Here is an 18,286-nt window from a genome sequence, read left to right as displayed (position 1 = left end):
CTGTCCCTAAGACACCGTTTGAGTTATTCAAAGGTTTAAAACCGAGTTTGCAACATATGCGTGTTTGGGGATGTTCGTCTGAAGTGAGGATATATAACCCACACGAGAAGAAACTTGACTCAAGGACGATTAATGTTTTCTTTATTGGATATGCACAATCTTCTAAGGGTTATAGGTTCTATTGTCCATCTCATACTACTAGGATATTGGAATCAAGGAATGCTAAATTTCTTGAAGATGACTCGATTAGTAGGAGTGATCAATTTAAGGACTTTCCTTCCTTCGATCATACTGACTCTCAACCTTCCACGTCATCTGGTGGGGTTGTACTTATCCGCAGTGCTCCTTTAGTTCCGCCTACAGATATACCACCTACTGTTGAGGATCAACCTTTGGAAGAACCAGTTCAGGACTTACAGCGACCGCCTAAACTAGATTTCGAACCAATGGTTGAACCAACTCAGGATATACAACAAAATTTTGAGCCGATGCAGACTGAACCAATTCAAGAACTGCCACCAGTTCCTGAAGATGTAGTTACCCTGCAACCTGTACAAGGCGATGGGGGTCCAACCTTAAGACAGTCTACTCGGATAAGGCAATCAGCAGTTCCTAGTTATTATGTTTCGTATCTACAAGAATCTGACATAGGGGCCGAAAATGATCCTGAAACATTCTCTCAAGCCACAAGTTGTGCGCAGTCTAACTTATGGTTAGAAGCCATGAAGGATGAAATGAATTCCATGAAGGAAAATGGAGTTTGGGATCTTATTGAGTTGCCTAATGGGGCCAAGGCCATTGGCTGTAAATGGGTTTTTAAGACTAAAAGAAACTCATTAGGCAACATTGAGAGATCAAGGTCGGGCTTGTTGCCAAGGGATTTACTCAAAAAGAAGGAATCGATTACAAGGAAACCTTTTCTCCTGTATCAAAGAAAGATTCATTTCAGATCATTCTGGCATTAGTTGCACATTTTAATCTTGAGTTGCAATAAATGGATGTGAAAACCGCTTTTCTTAATGGTGATCTAGAAGAGGAGGTTTATATGAAACAACCTGAAGGTTTCTCTTCTAGGGGTGGTGAGCGTTTAGTTGTAAGCTTAAGAAATCCATATACGGTTTAAAACAAGCCCCCCGTCAATGGTATATCAAGTTCGGTGGGGTAATTTCTTCATTTGGTTTTGTTGAAAATCCCTCAGATAACTATATATACCAGGGAGTAAAATTTGCTTTCTTGTTTTATATGTGGATGACATCTTACTTGCCGCCAATGATAAGGGGATGCTTCGTGATGTGAAACAATTTCTTTCTAAGAACTTTGATATGAAGGATATGGGTGATGCCTCTTATGTTATCGGCATTAAAATTCATAGAGATAGGTCCTGGGGTATACTGGGTTTATCTCAAGTAACCTATATAAACAAAGTTTTAGAGAGATTTCATATGCAAAATTGTTCACCAAACGCTGCTCCCATAGCTAAGGGGGATAAATTCAGTTTGGACCAATGTCCGAAAATTTATTTGGAGAAAGAATCAATGGAAAACATCCCTTATGCTGCAGCAGTTGGATGTCTTGGATATATTCAAGTCTGTACAAGGGCGAACATTGCTTTTGCGGTTGGAATGCTAGGGCATTACCAGCACAATCCGGGGTTAGAGCATTGGAGAGCTGTAAAGAGTGTTCTAAGGTATCTAAAATGAACCAAAGATTACAAGCTTGGGTTTAGGGAAACGGACAATTTAGATGTGGTCGGTTATTCAGACGCAGACTTTGCTAGCTGTGTTGATGCTCGAAAATCAACTTCAGGGTGCGTCTTTATTATGGCCGGTGGGGCTATCTCATGAAGAAGTGTTAAATAATCCTTAATATCTACTTCTACCATGGAAGCCGAGTTCGTTCCTGTTTCGAGGCTACTTCACAGGGTGTTTGGCTAAAGAATTTTATCTCTGGGCTTAGAATTATGGATTATATATCTAAGCCATTGAAAGTCTACTGTGACAACTCAGCTGCAGTCTTCCTAGCTAAAAACCACAAAAGTGGGAGTCGAATTAAGCACATTGACATCAAGTTCTTAGCAATTAGGGAGCGTGTCAAAAATAAAGTTGTATTCATTGAACACATTCATACTGAGTTGGTGTTAGCAGATCCCTTGACTAAATGAATGCCTTCAGTTAAATTCAAGGATTTGGTTCAGAAAGTGGGACTTTCACCCACTTTGTGATTTGTATATACATTCAGTTTCAATAAAATTCTTTGGCATTCAGACATTTTCTCAATTAATTGTGTACATGATTGTAGTATATTTGCAAACAAATAATACCCGAAGTATCGGGTAATCGATCCACAGGAAAGTGATTGTATTAAGCACTAGTTAGTAATTTATTCATTAAAGCTAATCCTAACGATAGACTTGGATGGTTGCATTAAATAAATAAAATAAAGTAGTGATTCAGGGTTTTGAAAACAAAATAGAGAGATTGAGATTCCTGGGATTCAAGTGTTTAATCCCCTAGTGCCTAACCTAATGTAATATTAAATCTGGGTTCATACACGTGTGAGAATGCAAGGTGATATAGAGCTACTCTCGTAGTCACTAACATTGGTGAATTTCCACTCTCGTGGCTTAAACACCCAATAAAACAAGATCAAGAATCATAAATTCCTAACTACTACCATCTCTCGATGTGCAATAATCTAGAATTAAACCCCCTAAATAAATTACCCTTTCTCAAGGTACAACAATTATGTGCAATTATGTGTGCCCTAAATTATGTCCAACTCTCGTTGTGACACAAAGAAAGCAAACGAAGCAAGTAACTATGGCCACTAATTTACAAGCATCAAGCAATAAAATCACAATTGCAACACAAGTATTAAACCCAAATAATAATATATTAAAGAATCTGAGAGCTCAGGCACATAGGTTCATAAACAGTTTTACCCAAGAATTTCTAATGGAATTTAGCCAAGCATGGCTAAATTATACATAGCAGATAATAATAAATACAAATTATCGAAAGAGTACAAGAATGAACCAGACGATTCTCTCAAATCTCCCTAGTCTTCTTCTTGCTTTCCAAGATAACTTGTGGCTCTTGATTTCTCTCATTCTTGTCTCTAAAGATCTCTGAATGAATATTAAGGTTGAGGAAGGTGGTATTTTAAAGTATGTACAAAGCTAGAACCAATCCTAGTCTGAATAGGGAAATTCTATTTGCACCACCCATTTTGCTATTTACAACCCCGATTTAATAGGTGTAATAGCTTTATAGGTGGTGCAAATAAAAAGGTACTATTTGCACCACCTCATTAAATGAAGTCAAACATTAATCTCTATTTTTTTAATTTTTATTTAATAATTAATCTCTTTTTATTTTATTATTATTATTATTATTATTATTATTATTATTATTATTATTATTATTATTATTATTATTATTATTTTTAATGCCTAATTATTTTGTGCAATATTTTTTTAAGTTTTTATTTTCAATACATTTTTTTTAAAGTTTCTATTTTCAGTACATCTTTTTTTGTTCAATACATGTTTTTTTAAGTTTATATTTTCAATACTTATTTTTGTTTATGTTTTAATTTTAAATAAAGAGAAATAATTATTAATTTTGTTATTCTAATATTTTTTATAACTCAAATTTGTTGTATACATTATTTTAAATTGATTTAACTATAAATTGAAATATAAAATGATTACTAGTGATATTTGAAATGAATAAATATAAAGTGATTTTCTAACTATCTTTTTATACTGTAAATACTGTAACAATTTTATAAAGATATATGTGGGTTAGAGTTCTAACAATTTTGATGTAGTTAAAATTCTATAAATATATGTGGGTTAGAGTTCTATTGAGACTTTGAAATATAAATTGATTTTCTACTTATCTTTTTATACGGTAAATACTGTAACAATTTTATAAAGATATGTGGGTTATGAAAAATGTTATACTATAATTTTCTCTCTTGAAATGGAACAAAGAGATTGTTATTTAGTCAATTGAAAAATTATATCTAATTTAAATGAGTCATAATTACCTATACTAGCAAGCAATAACAAAGTGGCTTAAAATACAAATAGCAACACCCATAGAAATAAATAACAATTCAATTCTACCTATCTTTTTATACTGTAAATACAATAAATTTTTTAATTTACAACTATATTCACAACAAGTTAAATTAATTTACAACTATATTCACTAAATTGATTACTACTATAATTTTCTCTGACATGGAACAAAGAGATTGTTATTTAGTCAATTGAGAAATTATATCTAATTTAAATGAGTCCTAATTACCTAGCAAGCAAGAACAAACTGGCTTAAAATACAAATAGCAACACCCATAGAAATAAATAACAATTCAAATAACAACTTAAAATACATCATAATGTCCGACTTTGATTTTGATCATTGTAACTAAGTAACTGGCTTTGATTCTGATTATTGTAACTAAATCCAATCATCCATGGCTTATAGATTGTGTGATACATATACATAACACACACACCCCACATATATATATATATATATATATATATATATATATATATATATATATATATATATATATATATATATATAGAGAGAGAGAGAGAGAGAGAGAGACATATGAGTCCAATTTGTATTCTCTGCCGCCCAAATTATCATTAATTTCATCTCACAAACATCAATATTGATTAATTGTTTAAAAAAATATGTATTGAAATTATAAACTTAAAAATATGTATTGAAATTATAAACTAAAAAAATTGTATTGAAATTAGTAACTTAAAAAAATGTATTGAACAAAAAATATATATATCGAAAAAAAATGTATTGAAAATAAAAACTTAAAAAAAATATGTATTGAAAATAAAAATTTTAAAAAAAATATTACATAAATAATTAGGCATTAAAAAAAAAACAAAAACAAAAAAACAAACAAAAACAAAAGCAAAACAGTGACAGGGCTCATCTTTTTTTTTTTAAAAAAAAAATTTAATATTTTAATTAATTAAGTTTTGAATTAAAATATTATTAATTACACTTCATAAATGAGGTTTGACCAAGGTGGTGCAAATAGCAAAATGAACCCTCATTTTGCTATTTGCACCACCTATGTAATTATTAAAAGTTTTCTCATTTTTACAATTTCAAGATACTTTATACACACTTTTGGTCAAAGGGTGGTGCAAATAACAACACTCATTCCTTTTTGGAAATTAATGATTGTCATTAATGTAATGCAATGCTGCTTTGCTTTGGAATTTAATATTACCGTCCCTTTCTTTTAATAGTAATTCAGCGCCTTGCGCTTCGTAGTTGCATGTCGAAGTCTCGACGCGTCGAACGTCCTGATGCCAAAACGGAGTGCGTTCTGTCTATTTTTGACGCATCGAGTCTTCTGGGCTCCAATCTTGTCCATTTTGACTTCAAACTCGCCCTAGAACTTTCCTTGGTCATAGAATTGACCTATAATGGTTCAAAAACACTAACAAACACCGTAAAACATTCAAAACAAGTGTGGACCATATTTAAATAATAAAATGAGGGATTATGCAATTAAATCACCAAAATTATGGACCCAAGCCTAACAAATATAATTAAATCAATACTAAAAATATGCACAATTGGACTCATATCAGTACACCTTCATTTGCTTTATATTGATGAGAAAATGTACTTCAGGGACTTGGAATAAACATAGGGTTTATTTCATTAGGTTTTGTTTCCTAATTAAGTGCTCAATGACAGTTTGCATTTGATCATAATGGATAATACTCGCGCTAATGAGAATATATCATTATGGTTGGTGTTTTTCTGTTATTGAGTGGTGGTGTTTGCACCAAGTGGAGAATGTAACGTTTTCCTATTATATCATTATTATAACATTAGAATAAGTTATGATAATATTTAGTATTTGTAATACCCACTATCTTGGAAATAAAAAATATACCTATGTTATTAAAATAGGTCAACAAGTCAAAGGTTATTAAAATTGATATTGGATGAATTTACTAAATTACCCCTCTTTACCCTTAAAGGTTAAGGAACCACTTTGGTCTTGGATAAACATTTCATTTGAAAGAAGATAAGGGGAGCTAACTAGAGAGAGATAGGGGAAGGAAAAACCTTGGAGCTTTGATCTCCATCTTTTTCAAGCTTAGATCTCAAAGCTATTGGAGTATTCTAGGTAAGTTTGACCTCTATATTTCACTCTTTGAGTTGGGTTTATCACTTGAGCCCTAAGATTAATGTTTGAAAATATTAGGGATTTTGACAAGGAGTATTTGGGCGAGCTTAATAGCTAAGATTTGGATGTTTTTAGGTAAGTGATTAACTTTTCTCTCCTTATTTTGGAAAACCCCTAAATATTATGAAATAATCTCCACTACTTTGAATCCTCATTTTATGGTTAGTATGAGTTAAAAATATTTTGAACTATGATTATGTTTTGGGTCTGAAATGCTAAGCTGAATTCTGGATTGAAATTGTATTTGGCTTTGTTGGAATTGTGATTTCCGGAATGTATTTTTAAGCTAAATAAATTCTGATTGATACAATCGCCATGTGTAGAGACGGTAAAGTGGTTTTATGGCTGTTATACAGGTAGTAGGGCGTGGGTTTGACTCCAACAGCTAGCATATTGTGTGTGTTTGTTTTATATCAATATGCCTTATAAAAATGGTTTGTTTGTTTAAAGTGAGACTTGAATCCTTAACCTCTTGTGTTTATTAACTTTAAGTTCTTTCCACCTAAGCCATTTCAATCCTTTTGAAATTACTTTGGTTTAATAAACCATTCTATGATGTTTAAAGAGTTATGTACTAAGAAAATTATTATTTTGAGAATGGTTTATACCTTGCATATTTCTTAGTTTGATAAACTTATTACCTATTTTGGAAATATGAACTTTGTTATGTGATTTTAAGCAAATGATTTTTGCTACATCGGGCTATTTGATTATAAGAACTATTTTGATTATTTGATCAAACTCATGAGGCAACCTACATTTTGTTGTTTGTTTTGTTTGGCTTGGAATGTTCCTAATTGCTCATTCCGAATCGTCGAGCCTGACTCATTCCGAATCGTCGAGTCTTTCGAATTATTTGTTGGAACGTTCCATCCGGCTCATTCTGAATCGTCGAGCCTGACTCATTCCGAATCGTCGAGTCTTTTTGGACCATTATACCGATAATGACATGTGCCACATAATATAATGGTGGTTGTAGGTTGCCAATGAGTTATATGTAAAGGAATGATTGGTGCTTTTGAAAGTATTGTATTATGACATAATATTGATGCCCATGTAGCTAAAGTTTTTCGTTTTGGGAATTTGTGTATAGTATGATGGAAGTATGTTATGATTTTGATATAATTTAAGGATTGAGTTTTGCATCTAGTTGTTACTCTAAAGCTTTTTGTATTATATTGGGGCTACTTGATCCGGGGTTGAGAGGAGTATCACTTACTGGGCATTAGCTCATTATTTGTATTTTTTCTCATGTTTCAGAGTAGTTAAGGACATGTGAATAGCACGAGCACAAGTGGTGGGGTCTCGAAGGTGACTTTTGAAACTTGGAGACTTAGTCCTAGTTTTGGAGCTTATCATGGATTTTTGTTTATTTAGACTTTCTCTTTGACCCTTTGTATTTTTGGTAGACCATTGTGCTTGGTTTTGGTGCTTGTGATGCATTTTGGACATACTACTCTTAATTATAAATATCTAATAGTGGATTTGATGAGTTTTTGGGAAGAACAAGTCAATTATATTTTGTAATTTTGGGTTGTGGAATTATTGTATATTCAAGAGTTATTATGAAGATTCTGAGAGGTATGTATGGTTAGGCTTCGTATTGTTACAGGTCTTCACGTAACGATACGGCCGTGTCATGTCCTAAAAGTGGGGCGTGACAGTATTTGATATGTGGTGCAACACTAATAACCTAATGGCTAGACTTCTCCCAAAAGGTTGAATCCCCAACCCTAAGGGCCCCCCACACTCCGACTCAACAGAGCATGTGAGAGGATGACCTAATGGCTAGACTACCATTATGATTATGAGTCTAGTTAGGATTTAGGAGACCTACAGACATACAACCATAATGATGGCCAGTAGTTATATAAGGTCACTAGTCCTCTCACTGCTCACATTACATACCTCATACACCATCTAGAGAGAGCTGAGTAAAATGAGAGACAAAATACTCGTGTTATCTCTGCAGCAGTCCGGATCGTTCAACCATCATCAACACAAGAACTAATGGCTGGAGGTTAGTACGATCATGTGTCATATATTATGATGCATGTGATATATTTTAAGTCTAACACAACTATATTGTTCCGAAATTGAAAATTTCCCAACAAAATCTAACATACATAATTTTACCTTATTTCGGGTTGTTTCTGAAAATAGCAAACTGCCCAAAAATAATAAAATTAGCATACTGTATTGTTCAATTTGATCCTCATCTGCAATGTCAACATTAAAACTAGAGATGGCTAATTCTAACATTGACATATTAAGAGTTGTACCGGTGTACTAGTTGTTTTCAAAAGTAAAACCTAAAAACTCTTGTACTTGAGCTAAACGAGCTTCTTTAGTCCGTTCTATTTTGTCGGTCCGTGGTTGCCCATCAATTTTATGCCTAACAGCATTTCTACGTCTTGTAATGTAACCGTTACCTCACTGAATGACATGTGGAAAGCATGTACCTCAGGCTGCCATTGCTCTAACCAGTGCCATGATCAAGGTGATAATCAAGCTTCATGTATCCTAATAAACGTGTAATTGCATAAAATCCATATTCACATAGCAATGCATCAACCTGATGATTAGAAATGACGTTCCTGAAAGCACTATGCACATAATGTGCACATCACAGAATACTATTATACTCTGGATTTGCCTAAACCGACTCTGATCGGTGGTGCACTTGAAAAGTCAATAAGCTTAAATCAATTGGAGCCGGATGCAAGTAACTTCGGCTCATTTTCTAACTAATTAAAAGTTAAAACAACACTATTATGAAATGCGTTGGAAAAACACAAATGAAGTGAAGTATGTTTCAATTTTCGTAACTAGATTATGAAGATGTGTACCACTCCATATTTATATTTCAATATATCGGATGCAACCGTTTTTTTTTTTTTTTTTTTTTTTTTTAAATTTAATTCACGCCATATAATTGAAAGGGGCCATTTAGAAATATATGGTGGGACTGGAAATATCCCCAATTGTGGCGACACGCAGTTGAGGAATCACATGTTTATGTTTCTCAATCGATCATAGAACTGATAGATTCAAACAAGAAAGAAGATTAAGATAACCCATAGGCGAACGACATCAATCTATTGCACTTCATCCTTATCTAACATTTGGTAGGCTTTCATTTCTTGGAATAGCAGTAGTTAGGCCATCCTATCTATTCAATTTCATTGAAGCATGTGGGGAATGATGTTCAAACAAGCTCTTTATCTGCAATGTTGATAGTAGAAAATTCATAATGGTTGTTGGAAGACAAAACCATGTGGTAATGTATGTGTCTTAACAAGCTATCTGGCTGGATGGCCTCCCATCAAATTTTGTATTAGACACTAAATCAACCCCCTAAGGCCGGGATCTATATATATAAACACATTTGATGTTGAATTCACGAAAACATATTTGTTATCCATTCAACAGTTTGCCAACCAGGACGATGAACAAGATGAAAACTCCGGCCTGCTGTGTCTACTTCAAACAAGGTGTCTTCAACTTCAGTAGCAAAATGGGTTCATTCAGGCAGTGCACCAAGACAGCACGTCATTGTTTTCCAAACACAGTAAAGATCACGTTCAAACAAGTCTGGAAAGCCATAAGGGAAGTACTCCATCCCCCCATTGCTACCCCTCTTAAATGATTAGTGGCCATAATTTGGACTGCTAGAGAGATTTCTACTAAAGGATCCCTCAGTCACAAATATTTCATTAAGATGTATCACCCTGGCCTCTAAGTACAGGCTGGTATCCTTGAACCTTTTAATGATATTTCTCACTTGCAGTACAAAAAAGAATCCCATTTGCTACATGATTTCTTCTTCATATAGATAGATATATATAGGATCTATGGGGTTGTAAGATAGATCTACGTTTTGTGGATTACTATACAGAAAAAGTTTGGAGGAGTGCCAGACAACATGCAGTATAGTGTGTCAATGCTTGTGGATTATTTCATATTCGTTTCTATGGTAATTCTATGATGAGGTTGAATAGCGGGTATGGTTCTTATGCCATTTGGAATGCTTGTGCAATTTTTCATATTGCTAGAAAGTACTACTTCTCACCATTCTTTGATGCACATAACTTGTGCTAGATCAATTGGGACTTCTGCTAATCCATTTCAGTTACGTTTATAATTGCTTGGAATGATTATGAAGGCTTTCTGGATTCGGTTGAGAAGGTATATATGAAACAAAAAGGTTCAAGGAAATACAATGTTTGTCTTCTTATACAAACAGGAAATTTTGTGGAATGTATTGAGTGAATGGAATAGAACAGTTCTGGGGAACATTTTTCGTCAAACAGGAGGAGCTGGAAATTGGTATATAGGGTGCAAGAAGTTGAGATAAAGTTAGAGGAAGATCCAACAAAGGAACTCATGCTGAACTATAATAAGGTAAATGCCCTTTACTAAAAGCAACCCCAGATTGAAGAGGATTATTCGAGGTAAACAGTACACACTAAGTGGATTCTTGAGGGGGATAGAAACACAATAATGCTCTTCCATTAACCATTGTGAAGGACAAAAGAATATGAATGTGTATTCATAAAATAATCAAGTTTTCAGGGGATGATGAAGATGTTACTTTGAAGCATATCATTGAGTTTCTTGGTCAATTCTTACTAACGTTCTAAGGAGAATGGATTTATCAAGATTTTGAAATATAGAGTTGTGTCCAACATTTGGTATTCTGTGATCATTAGTGGTTTCGGAGAAGGTTTGTTTCCATGCTTCTAGGGGTTTATGGCAAGGGAATATGTCTCTTTTATTCTCTCAGAAGAATTCCTGTCAAGACAAATGACCCATATACAGAAGACTATGGCTTAATGCCACGGGTGGCATGGAAAGCTATTATCCTGAGGGGGTAGAGCAGTTCTTAAGGAGACTGTACTCCAATCCTTTCCTAACTATTGAACAGAAGATAAAAACAGCAGTAAAAACCTTAGCTCTTGGTTGGACTGACTTCTGGTGCTTGCATTGATGATCAAAATACATATGGAAGTGACTTATTTAAAGCGCAAACGAGGCTAAGACAAGCTGTAAGTTACTGATAAAATTATGGAAGGCAAAAGCATGTGCACCGGAATTGTATGGGGTCGCTTAGTTTCAATCAGAAATATATGGAGACATAAGAATGAGGAATCACTTGTGTATGTTTCTCATTCATAGGATTGATTCAAACAAAAAAAGCTGAGATATTGTGCGGGTGAATGTGACTAAGCTTGTTAAGACATCTTATCTATTCAATATCATTGTAGCTTGTGGGGACTGTGTTATTAGAAAAGCCTTTGCTTTATCTACAAACTTGTGTTTAGAAATTGTTGATGATTGATTTCTCAAAGACAAAACCATGTGATAATGTTGTCTTATCAATTATCATGCTAGCTGGCTACCCTTCCTTAGCCACTCAATCCACTTCCCAAACGATCTATATAAACACAATTGAGTTAGTATTCACCCCACTCAAATATTTCCTTCACACCTACCTTCTAAAATTGTTTCTATAGTATCTTTGATTAACACTCCCTCTGCTATAAGAAGAAACATCCCAGAATGGCGATCAGTATGACTCGTATTCTCCGTGCTAAGCAGGGCCTCAGAAGGTCTTCTTCAAGAACAAACAGAGAAAGTGAGGTTCCTAAGGGGCACTTTGCAGTTTATGTGGGCGAAAGTGAAAAGAGCCGTTTTGTCATTCCAGTTTCGTACTTGAAGGACCCTTCATTCCAAAACTTGCTTAGTCAAGCTGAGGAAGAATTTGGATTTGATCATCCAATGGGTGGACTCACAATACCTTGTATGGAGGATACCTTTCTTGAAGTTATCTCTAGTTTGAGATCTTGAGAGACTACAGACAACTTGGTTTAGTGAAGACAAATTTTGCATAGAAGAGTTTTAGTGTACAGTTGATTTGTATAGAATTTTTTTTTTTTTTTTTGGTCTGCATTTCTGCAGTAACTTTGAAAATATCAGAAAGTCAGTCCAATTTTCAACAAATCTCATATTCCTACTCCAACTTATACCACTAAATATTGGCTGAGTAAAACTAGACTTACAATCTCCTCCAAGGAAACTTAAGATATATATATATTCTGCACACTAAAAGTTAACACAAAATAAAATTCAGAATAAAGAAATAATCTTGAGAACAGTCAACATTTTAGGTATAATGTGCTGATCTGAAAGTAGTCTATGTGTCCTTGCTAACTGCAGACGATTTACCACAACTATTCACATAGTCCTTGATAACAGTGCAACTCCGGTTGCTTCAGGTGACAACTTTTCAGAAAAAGAGTGAATGCCCAATTCTTTGATAAATTTTCAAATAAATAATGATTGATGTACAACCTATTTTAGACAAGAAAATATCTACACTGATTACGCTAATTATTGCTATTCTACATTAGGTAAGAATATATACAACTAATACACAAATTATGACAAATGGGATCTTAAAACCTCAGTCATAATGTTAGCAATTGACAGCCAATTGACAGCCCACAACCTCTGCCTTTGATAAGCACTACTATCATACTATGACTTGCTATCTCATATAACATCTGGCATAGCAATGCTACTATGCTAATATGGTTCAAATTATATAGTTTAATGCTTTTTGCTAAGAATTGAATAAAATTAATACAATTAAGCACTTGTTGCATAAAATATGTCAACTAGGTGTATTGCAGCAAGCTGAAGATTAAGAAGAATATTATAGCAATGAATATATTTGAATTTTCTAAGAAGAATACTGAACATATTGGATATCAATTAAGTATTGTTGTATTGGATTTTTTGTACATTTAACATGATGTATTGAGCTATAACTAATATCCTGTTAGAAATGAACAGACAAGTATGTGAAGAGTCAAAAGTAGGTGAACAGACATGGATGTGAAGAAGCATAGATAACCTTCCATCTTGTATATATAGATGAGTCTTGTACTTGTAGAAACACATAGAAAATAGACAAAATGGAAACAAGGTCAGTGTTCGTAGAATAGCTTCTTCCTTTTAGTTTTCTATATGGTATCAGAGCGGGTGAGAGTGAAGTAGTGGGCTTTGCTCGGAACAGGGGGACGACGTCGGAGCTCGAGTCGCGACGTCACCGGAGCAGCCACGCGCCACCGTCACAACCTGCTTGCCGACTCACTCACCGGCGCGTGGAGGGTTTTCCGGCGACCATCTTCGACCGCGACTATACCGGTGGGCTCGCCGTGGAGAGTAGAATCCGTCTGAGTGGAGAGAAAGAGGGTTCGAGCAATTCCATATCCTTCGCGAGAGAAAAGACGAACCTGCTGTGCGAGAGAGAGAAGACAAACATGCGGTAATATTGTTTGTTTTTGCCTTTTGGAGTATTGTTTGCCCTTTTTGCTTTTTGGAATATTGAATATTGGAGGTTCAGTACTGTGGTGAGCATGAACTTGGAATATTGTTGGTTTTTTTTTTGGCACTTACAAATTATGGCAGAAAACAAAAATATTACTATTGTGACTACTCCGTCTAAATTAATTGATGTAGTCCTGACTGTTGATGGGTCTAATTTTGCTGAATGAAAATTTTTGGTCAAAATTAATTTAGATGGAATGGGTAAAGGTGACCATTTAGATGAAGATTTCCCTCCAGATAATAAAGAGTGAGAGGCAGATGATAAAGCTTTGTTATCCCAGGTAATTAATTGTATTGATAGGAAAGTGATCTTATCAATGCAACATTGTACCACGGTTAAAGCAATGTGAGATCTAGTGTCTGAATGGTTTAGTGGGTCAAGTAATTTGAGGAAACTGTATCAGTTGTCTCAGTATGTCTATTGTCTTAATCAAAAGGGTCGAGATCTATGAGACTACTATTATGATTTCAAAAGTTTAAGTGAAGCTTTGTGTACTGCGATGCCTATTACAACTGAGGTTCTTAGGTCACAATTGCTAGGAAACAATGAGTTAGGATCATTGGATCAAGTATTCTCCCACATACAGAATGCACCAGTAAGTACTGATGAACCCCCCGAAAAGAATGTTTTTATATCACAAGGAAGCAATAACGAAGGAAGTACGTTTGTGTCGCAAGGGAGGTACACTAATGAAGGGTACAATAGTCGAGGTGGAGATGGTCGCCATTGAGGACGTGGAGGAAGGGGTGGTGGAGGAGGTCGTGAAGGACCAAAGGTATGTTTCAATTGTGGAGAACCAGGAGATTTCAAGAATCAATGTCCTAAACCACCCAGACAGCAAAGATTTGCTAACACAACCTCTGGGCCTGAAGTTCATATGGTGGTTATGACAGATGAGGAGTTAGCAACATTCAATCAACTGAAGGTGTCTTCTTTTATGTAGTCTTCACCCCAGTTTCCATCCAATCAACCGCCTTCTTCTGCAACCTTTGTCCAAACAGGTAATCCTGTTGCATGTGTGTCTTCCTCATCTACATAGTGGGTCATTGACTCCGGAGCTAGTGACCATATGATAGGTAATTCTAAAATTTTTTTCTCATATTCTCCATTAAACCCTAGGGCTATGGTTACTTTGGCGGATGGGTCATCTGTTCCAGTTTTAGGTAGAGGCAGTGTTGTTGCAACCTCATCATTACCACTGTCATCTATATTACATCTTCTAAAGTTTCCCTTTAATTTGCTTTCCATTAGCCAAATCACACGGACTTTGAATTGTTTTTTTCTCTTTTTTTTTTTTTTCCGGGTTATTGTTTATTTCAGGGTCTTTTGACGAAGAAGATTATTGGTAAGGGGAAGGAAGTCAGAGGACGATATGTTTTGGAACAGTCTGTATCTCCGTCCAAGGCCATGTTGAGTGATACCTCTCATTTTCAACTACACTGTCGGTATGGTCATCCATCACTGTCGATCCTAAAGAAGTTGTTTCCTAGTTTAGAGTCATTGTCTACTTTGCAGTCTGAGTCGTGTGAGTTTGCTAAGCATTGTCGGGTTTCCTACCCTCCTCGTGTCAATAAAAGAGTAAAATCAATATTTGATCTTGTTCATTATGATGTCTGGGGTCCTTGTCATGTCACAAGGAAGAACGGGTTTTGATATTTCGTAACATATGTAGACGACTTCTCTTGGTGTACGTGGTTATACCTTATGAAATCTAGAGAAGAGTAGTTATTATGTTTTGTAATTTTTGTGCTGAGATCAAAACCCAGTTTAATAAAACTATTAAATGTGTGCGGAGTGACAATGCACAAGAGTATTTCTCTAAACCTTTTTCCACTTATATGAGCCAAAATGGGATGGTTCATCAGTCCTCGTGTGCGTATACCCCCCAGCAAAATGGAATGGCAGAAAGAAAGAATTGTCATGTGTTAGAAGTAAAGCTCGGGCAATTTTGTTTCAAATGAAAGTGCCTAAGGTCTTTTGGTCTGATGTTGTTCATACTGCATGTTTTCTTATCAACAGGATGCCCTCATCTATCCTTAAAGGTCAAATTCCTTATTCTTTGGTGTATCTAACGGAACCTCTTTTTCATCTCCCACAAAAAATATTTGGGTGTACTTGTCTGTCCAGGATGTTCGTCCTCAACGCAGGAAACTTGATCCTAAATCACTTAAGTGTATATTCCTGGGGTACTCGCGTACTCAGAAGGGTTATAGGTGCTATTCACCTTACTTGGGGCGGTATTTAGTATCAGCTGATGTTACTTTCTTTGATAACATGGTGTTCTCTGGGGATGTTGGATCGTCTGGGCATGGGTCTACTCCAGATAATGACTTCCTTACATATACTATTACCATACCAGTTGACTTTGTTTCTAGGCCCCCCATTACACAGGTTTATACTCGACGGACGAGAGATGAAGTGGCACCGCTTGAACCGCAAGTGAATACTTCCTCCTTACCATAATCTTCGTCAAATGACCTGGATCTTCCCATTGCCCTTCGTAAAGGTAAACGTCGTTGTCAAAATCCTATTTCCTCTTTTGTGTCTTATGATCATTTGCCATTGTCATCTTGCACCTTCGTATCACGTTTAGATCTGTGTTAGTTCTAAACACTTTGAGTCAGGCTATAGCTCATGATGGGTGGAGACAAGCAATGGAGGAGGAGATGGCTACTCTTGAGGACTATCATACATGGGATTTGGTACCCCTCTCGGCCGGTAAGATTGTAGTTGGTTGCAAGTGGGTTTATGTTGTGAAAATGAATCTTGATGGGTCTGTGGCTAGACTTAAAGGTCGTTTAGTAGCAAAGGGGTATACACAGACTTATGATGTTGATTATATAGAAACATTCTCCCCTGTAGCTAAGATAGCTTCGGTGCGTATCTTTATTTCCTTAGCTGCGTCTAATCATTGGCCTCTGTATCAGCTAGATGTCAAAAATGCCTTTTTGCATGGTGATTTGGTTGAGGAAGTCTGGAGCAACCTCCTGGGTTTGTTGTTCAGGGGGAGTCTGGGAGAGTGTGTAAATTGAAGAAGTCTCTATATGGTTTGAAGCAATCACCACGAGCTTGGTTTGGGAGGCTTAGTAGTGTGATTATTGAGTTTGGTATGCAGAGGAGTATGTGTGATCATGCTGTCTTTTTCAAGTATACTAATGTTGGGTGCATTCTCTTGATCGTTTATGTGGATGATATAGTAATCACAGGTAATGATGTAGTGGGGATTGAAGCTCTTAAATCTTTTCTCAAAGAAAAGTTTCACACGAAAGATTTGGGAGTGTTGAAGTATTTCCTAGGGATTGAAGTTGCTCGCTCTCGGAGAGGAATATTTCTTTCCCAAAGGAAATATGTGCTAGATTTGCTTGATGATACTGGGTTGTTGGGATCAAAACCATGCGAGACCCCTATGGAGCAGGGTGTTAGACTTGTGGCTGGTGAGGGGGAGACCTTTGACTCTCCAGAGAGATATAGGAAGTTGGTGGGAAAGTTGAACTATCTCACCATTACGCATCCGGACATTGCTTTTCCAGTCAGTGTGGTAAGTCAGTTCATGCAAGCACCTACGCGAGCTCATTGGGAGGCAGCAGTTCGAATTGTAAAGTATCTCAAGAATGCGCCCGGTAAAGGCATTCTATATGCTGTTCGTGGACATATGAGAGTTGAGGCTTTTTCAGATGCTGATTGGGCAGGTTCGTTGAGCGACATGAAGTCTACAACAGGATATTGTGTATTCGTAGGAGGTAATTTGGTTTCTTGAAAAAGCAAGAAACAAACTGTTGTGGCTCGGTCCAGTGCAGAACCGGAGTATAGGGCGATGGCTCATGTGACATGTGAGATAACTTGGGTGGACAATATGTTGAAGGAGGTTGGTGTGGAAGTGATAAAGCCTATACGTTATGGTGTGATAATCAAGCAGCTATACACATTTCAAATAATCCAGTGTTCCATGAGCATACCATGCATATTGAGGTAGATTTTCATTTTGTGCGTGAAAAGATTCAACAAGGCTTAACTTCTATGGCTCATGGTCGTAGTGGCGATCAACTAGCTGATTTGTTCACCAAAGGGCTTAGTAGCCAGTACGGACATGGTTGAATATATTTGTAACAAGTTAGGCATGCTTAATATCTATGCTCCAGCTTGAGGGGGAGTGTTAGAAATGAACAGACAAGTATGTGAAGAGTCAAAAGTAGGTGAATAGACATGGATGTGAAGAGGCATAGATAACCTTCCATCTTGTATATATAGATGAGTCTTGTAATTGTAGAAACACACAAAAAACAGACAAAATGAAAACAAGGTCAGTGTTTGTAGAATAACTTCTTCCTTTTAGTTTTCTACATATCCGTATTTACAAAATGTATCGAGATTAATATCAGCAAACTAGCAATTCATGATTTCTCCACCATTCTTGGTGCAGTGGAGCTGATGAACACCGATGTGAAGTAATTGAGGCCAGCAATGCATTCTCGAGTTCTCTGGATAAACCTAGGCTAAGAAGTGAAATTATGTAGCTCATGAAGACTGCATCACATGGTAGTGTAATAGGCCCATCGCTTGGAAGTCTATATTCTTCTTCAGAAATACTTAAGAGTTGCCTAATAATCTCATTCTCGAGATAAGATAGAGGTACAATAA

The 18,286-nt window shown here is 35.8% G+C and overlaps 2 protein-coding genes across 2 annotated transcripts in view; one reads left to right on the top strand and one right to left on the bottom strand.

Moving 5' to 3' along the window:
- LOC109154227 (auxin-responsive protein SAUR68-like) overlaps positions 1-18,286 on the bottom strand; it is a 93,018-nt gene that overhangs the window by 70,761 nt on the left and 3,971 nt on the right. The window lies entirely within an intron of this gene.
- On the top strand, positions 12,151-17,531 carry LOC109154224 (uncharacterized mitochondrial protein AtMg00810-like). Its single transcript, XM_019302061.1, has 2 exons — positions 12,151-12,156; positions 16,622-17,531. The coding sequence occupies exon 2, from the start codon at positions 16,758-16,760 to the stop codon at positions 17,403-17,405; it is 648 nt and encodes a 215-aa protein (XP_019157606.1). The 5' UTR covers positions 12,151-12,156; positions 16,622-16,757; the 3' UTR covers positions 17,406-17,531.

The sequence above is a fragment of the Ipomoea nil genome, unplaced genomic scaffold (genome assembly GCF_001879475.1).
Source record: "Ipomoea nil cultivar Tokyo-kokei standard unplaced genomic scaffold, Asagao_1.1 scaffold2610, whole genome shotgun sequence".
Taxonomy (NCBI): domain Eukaryota; kingdom Viridiplantae; phylum Streptophyta; class Magnoliopsida; order Solanales; family Convolvulaceae; genus Ipomoea; species Ipomoea nil.
The sequence above is the reverse complement of the archived record's forward strand: the minus strand, read 5'-3'. Positions and strand labels throughout refer to the sequence as shown.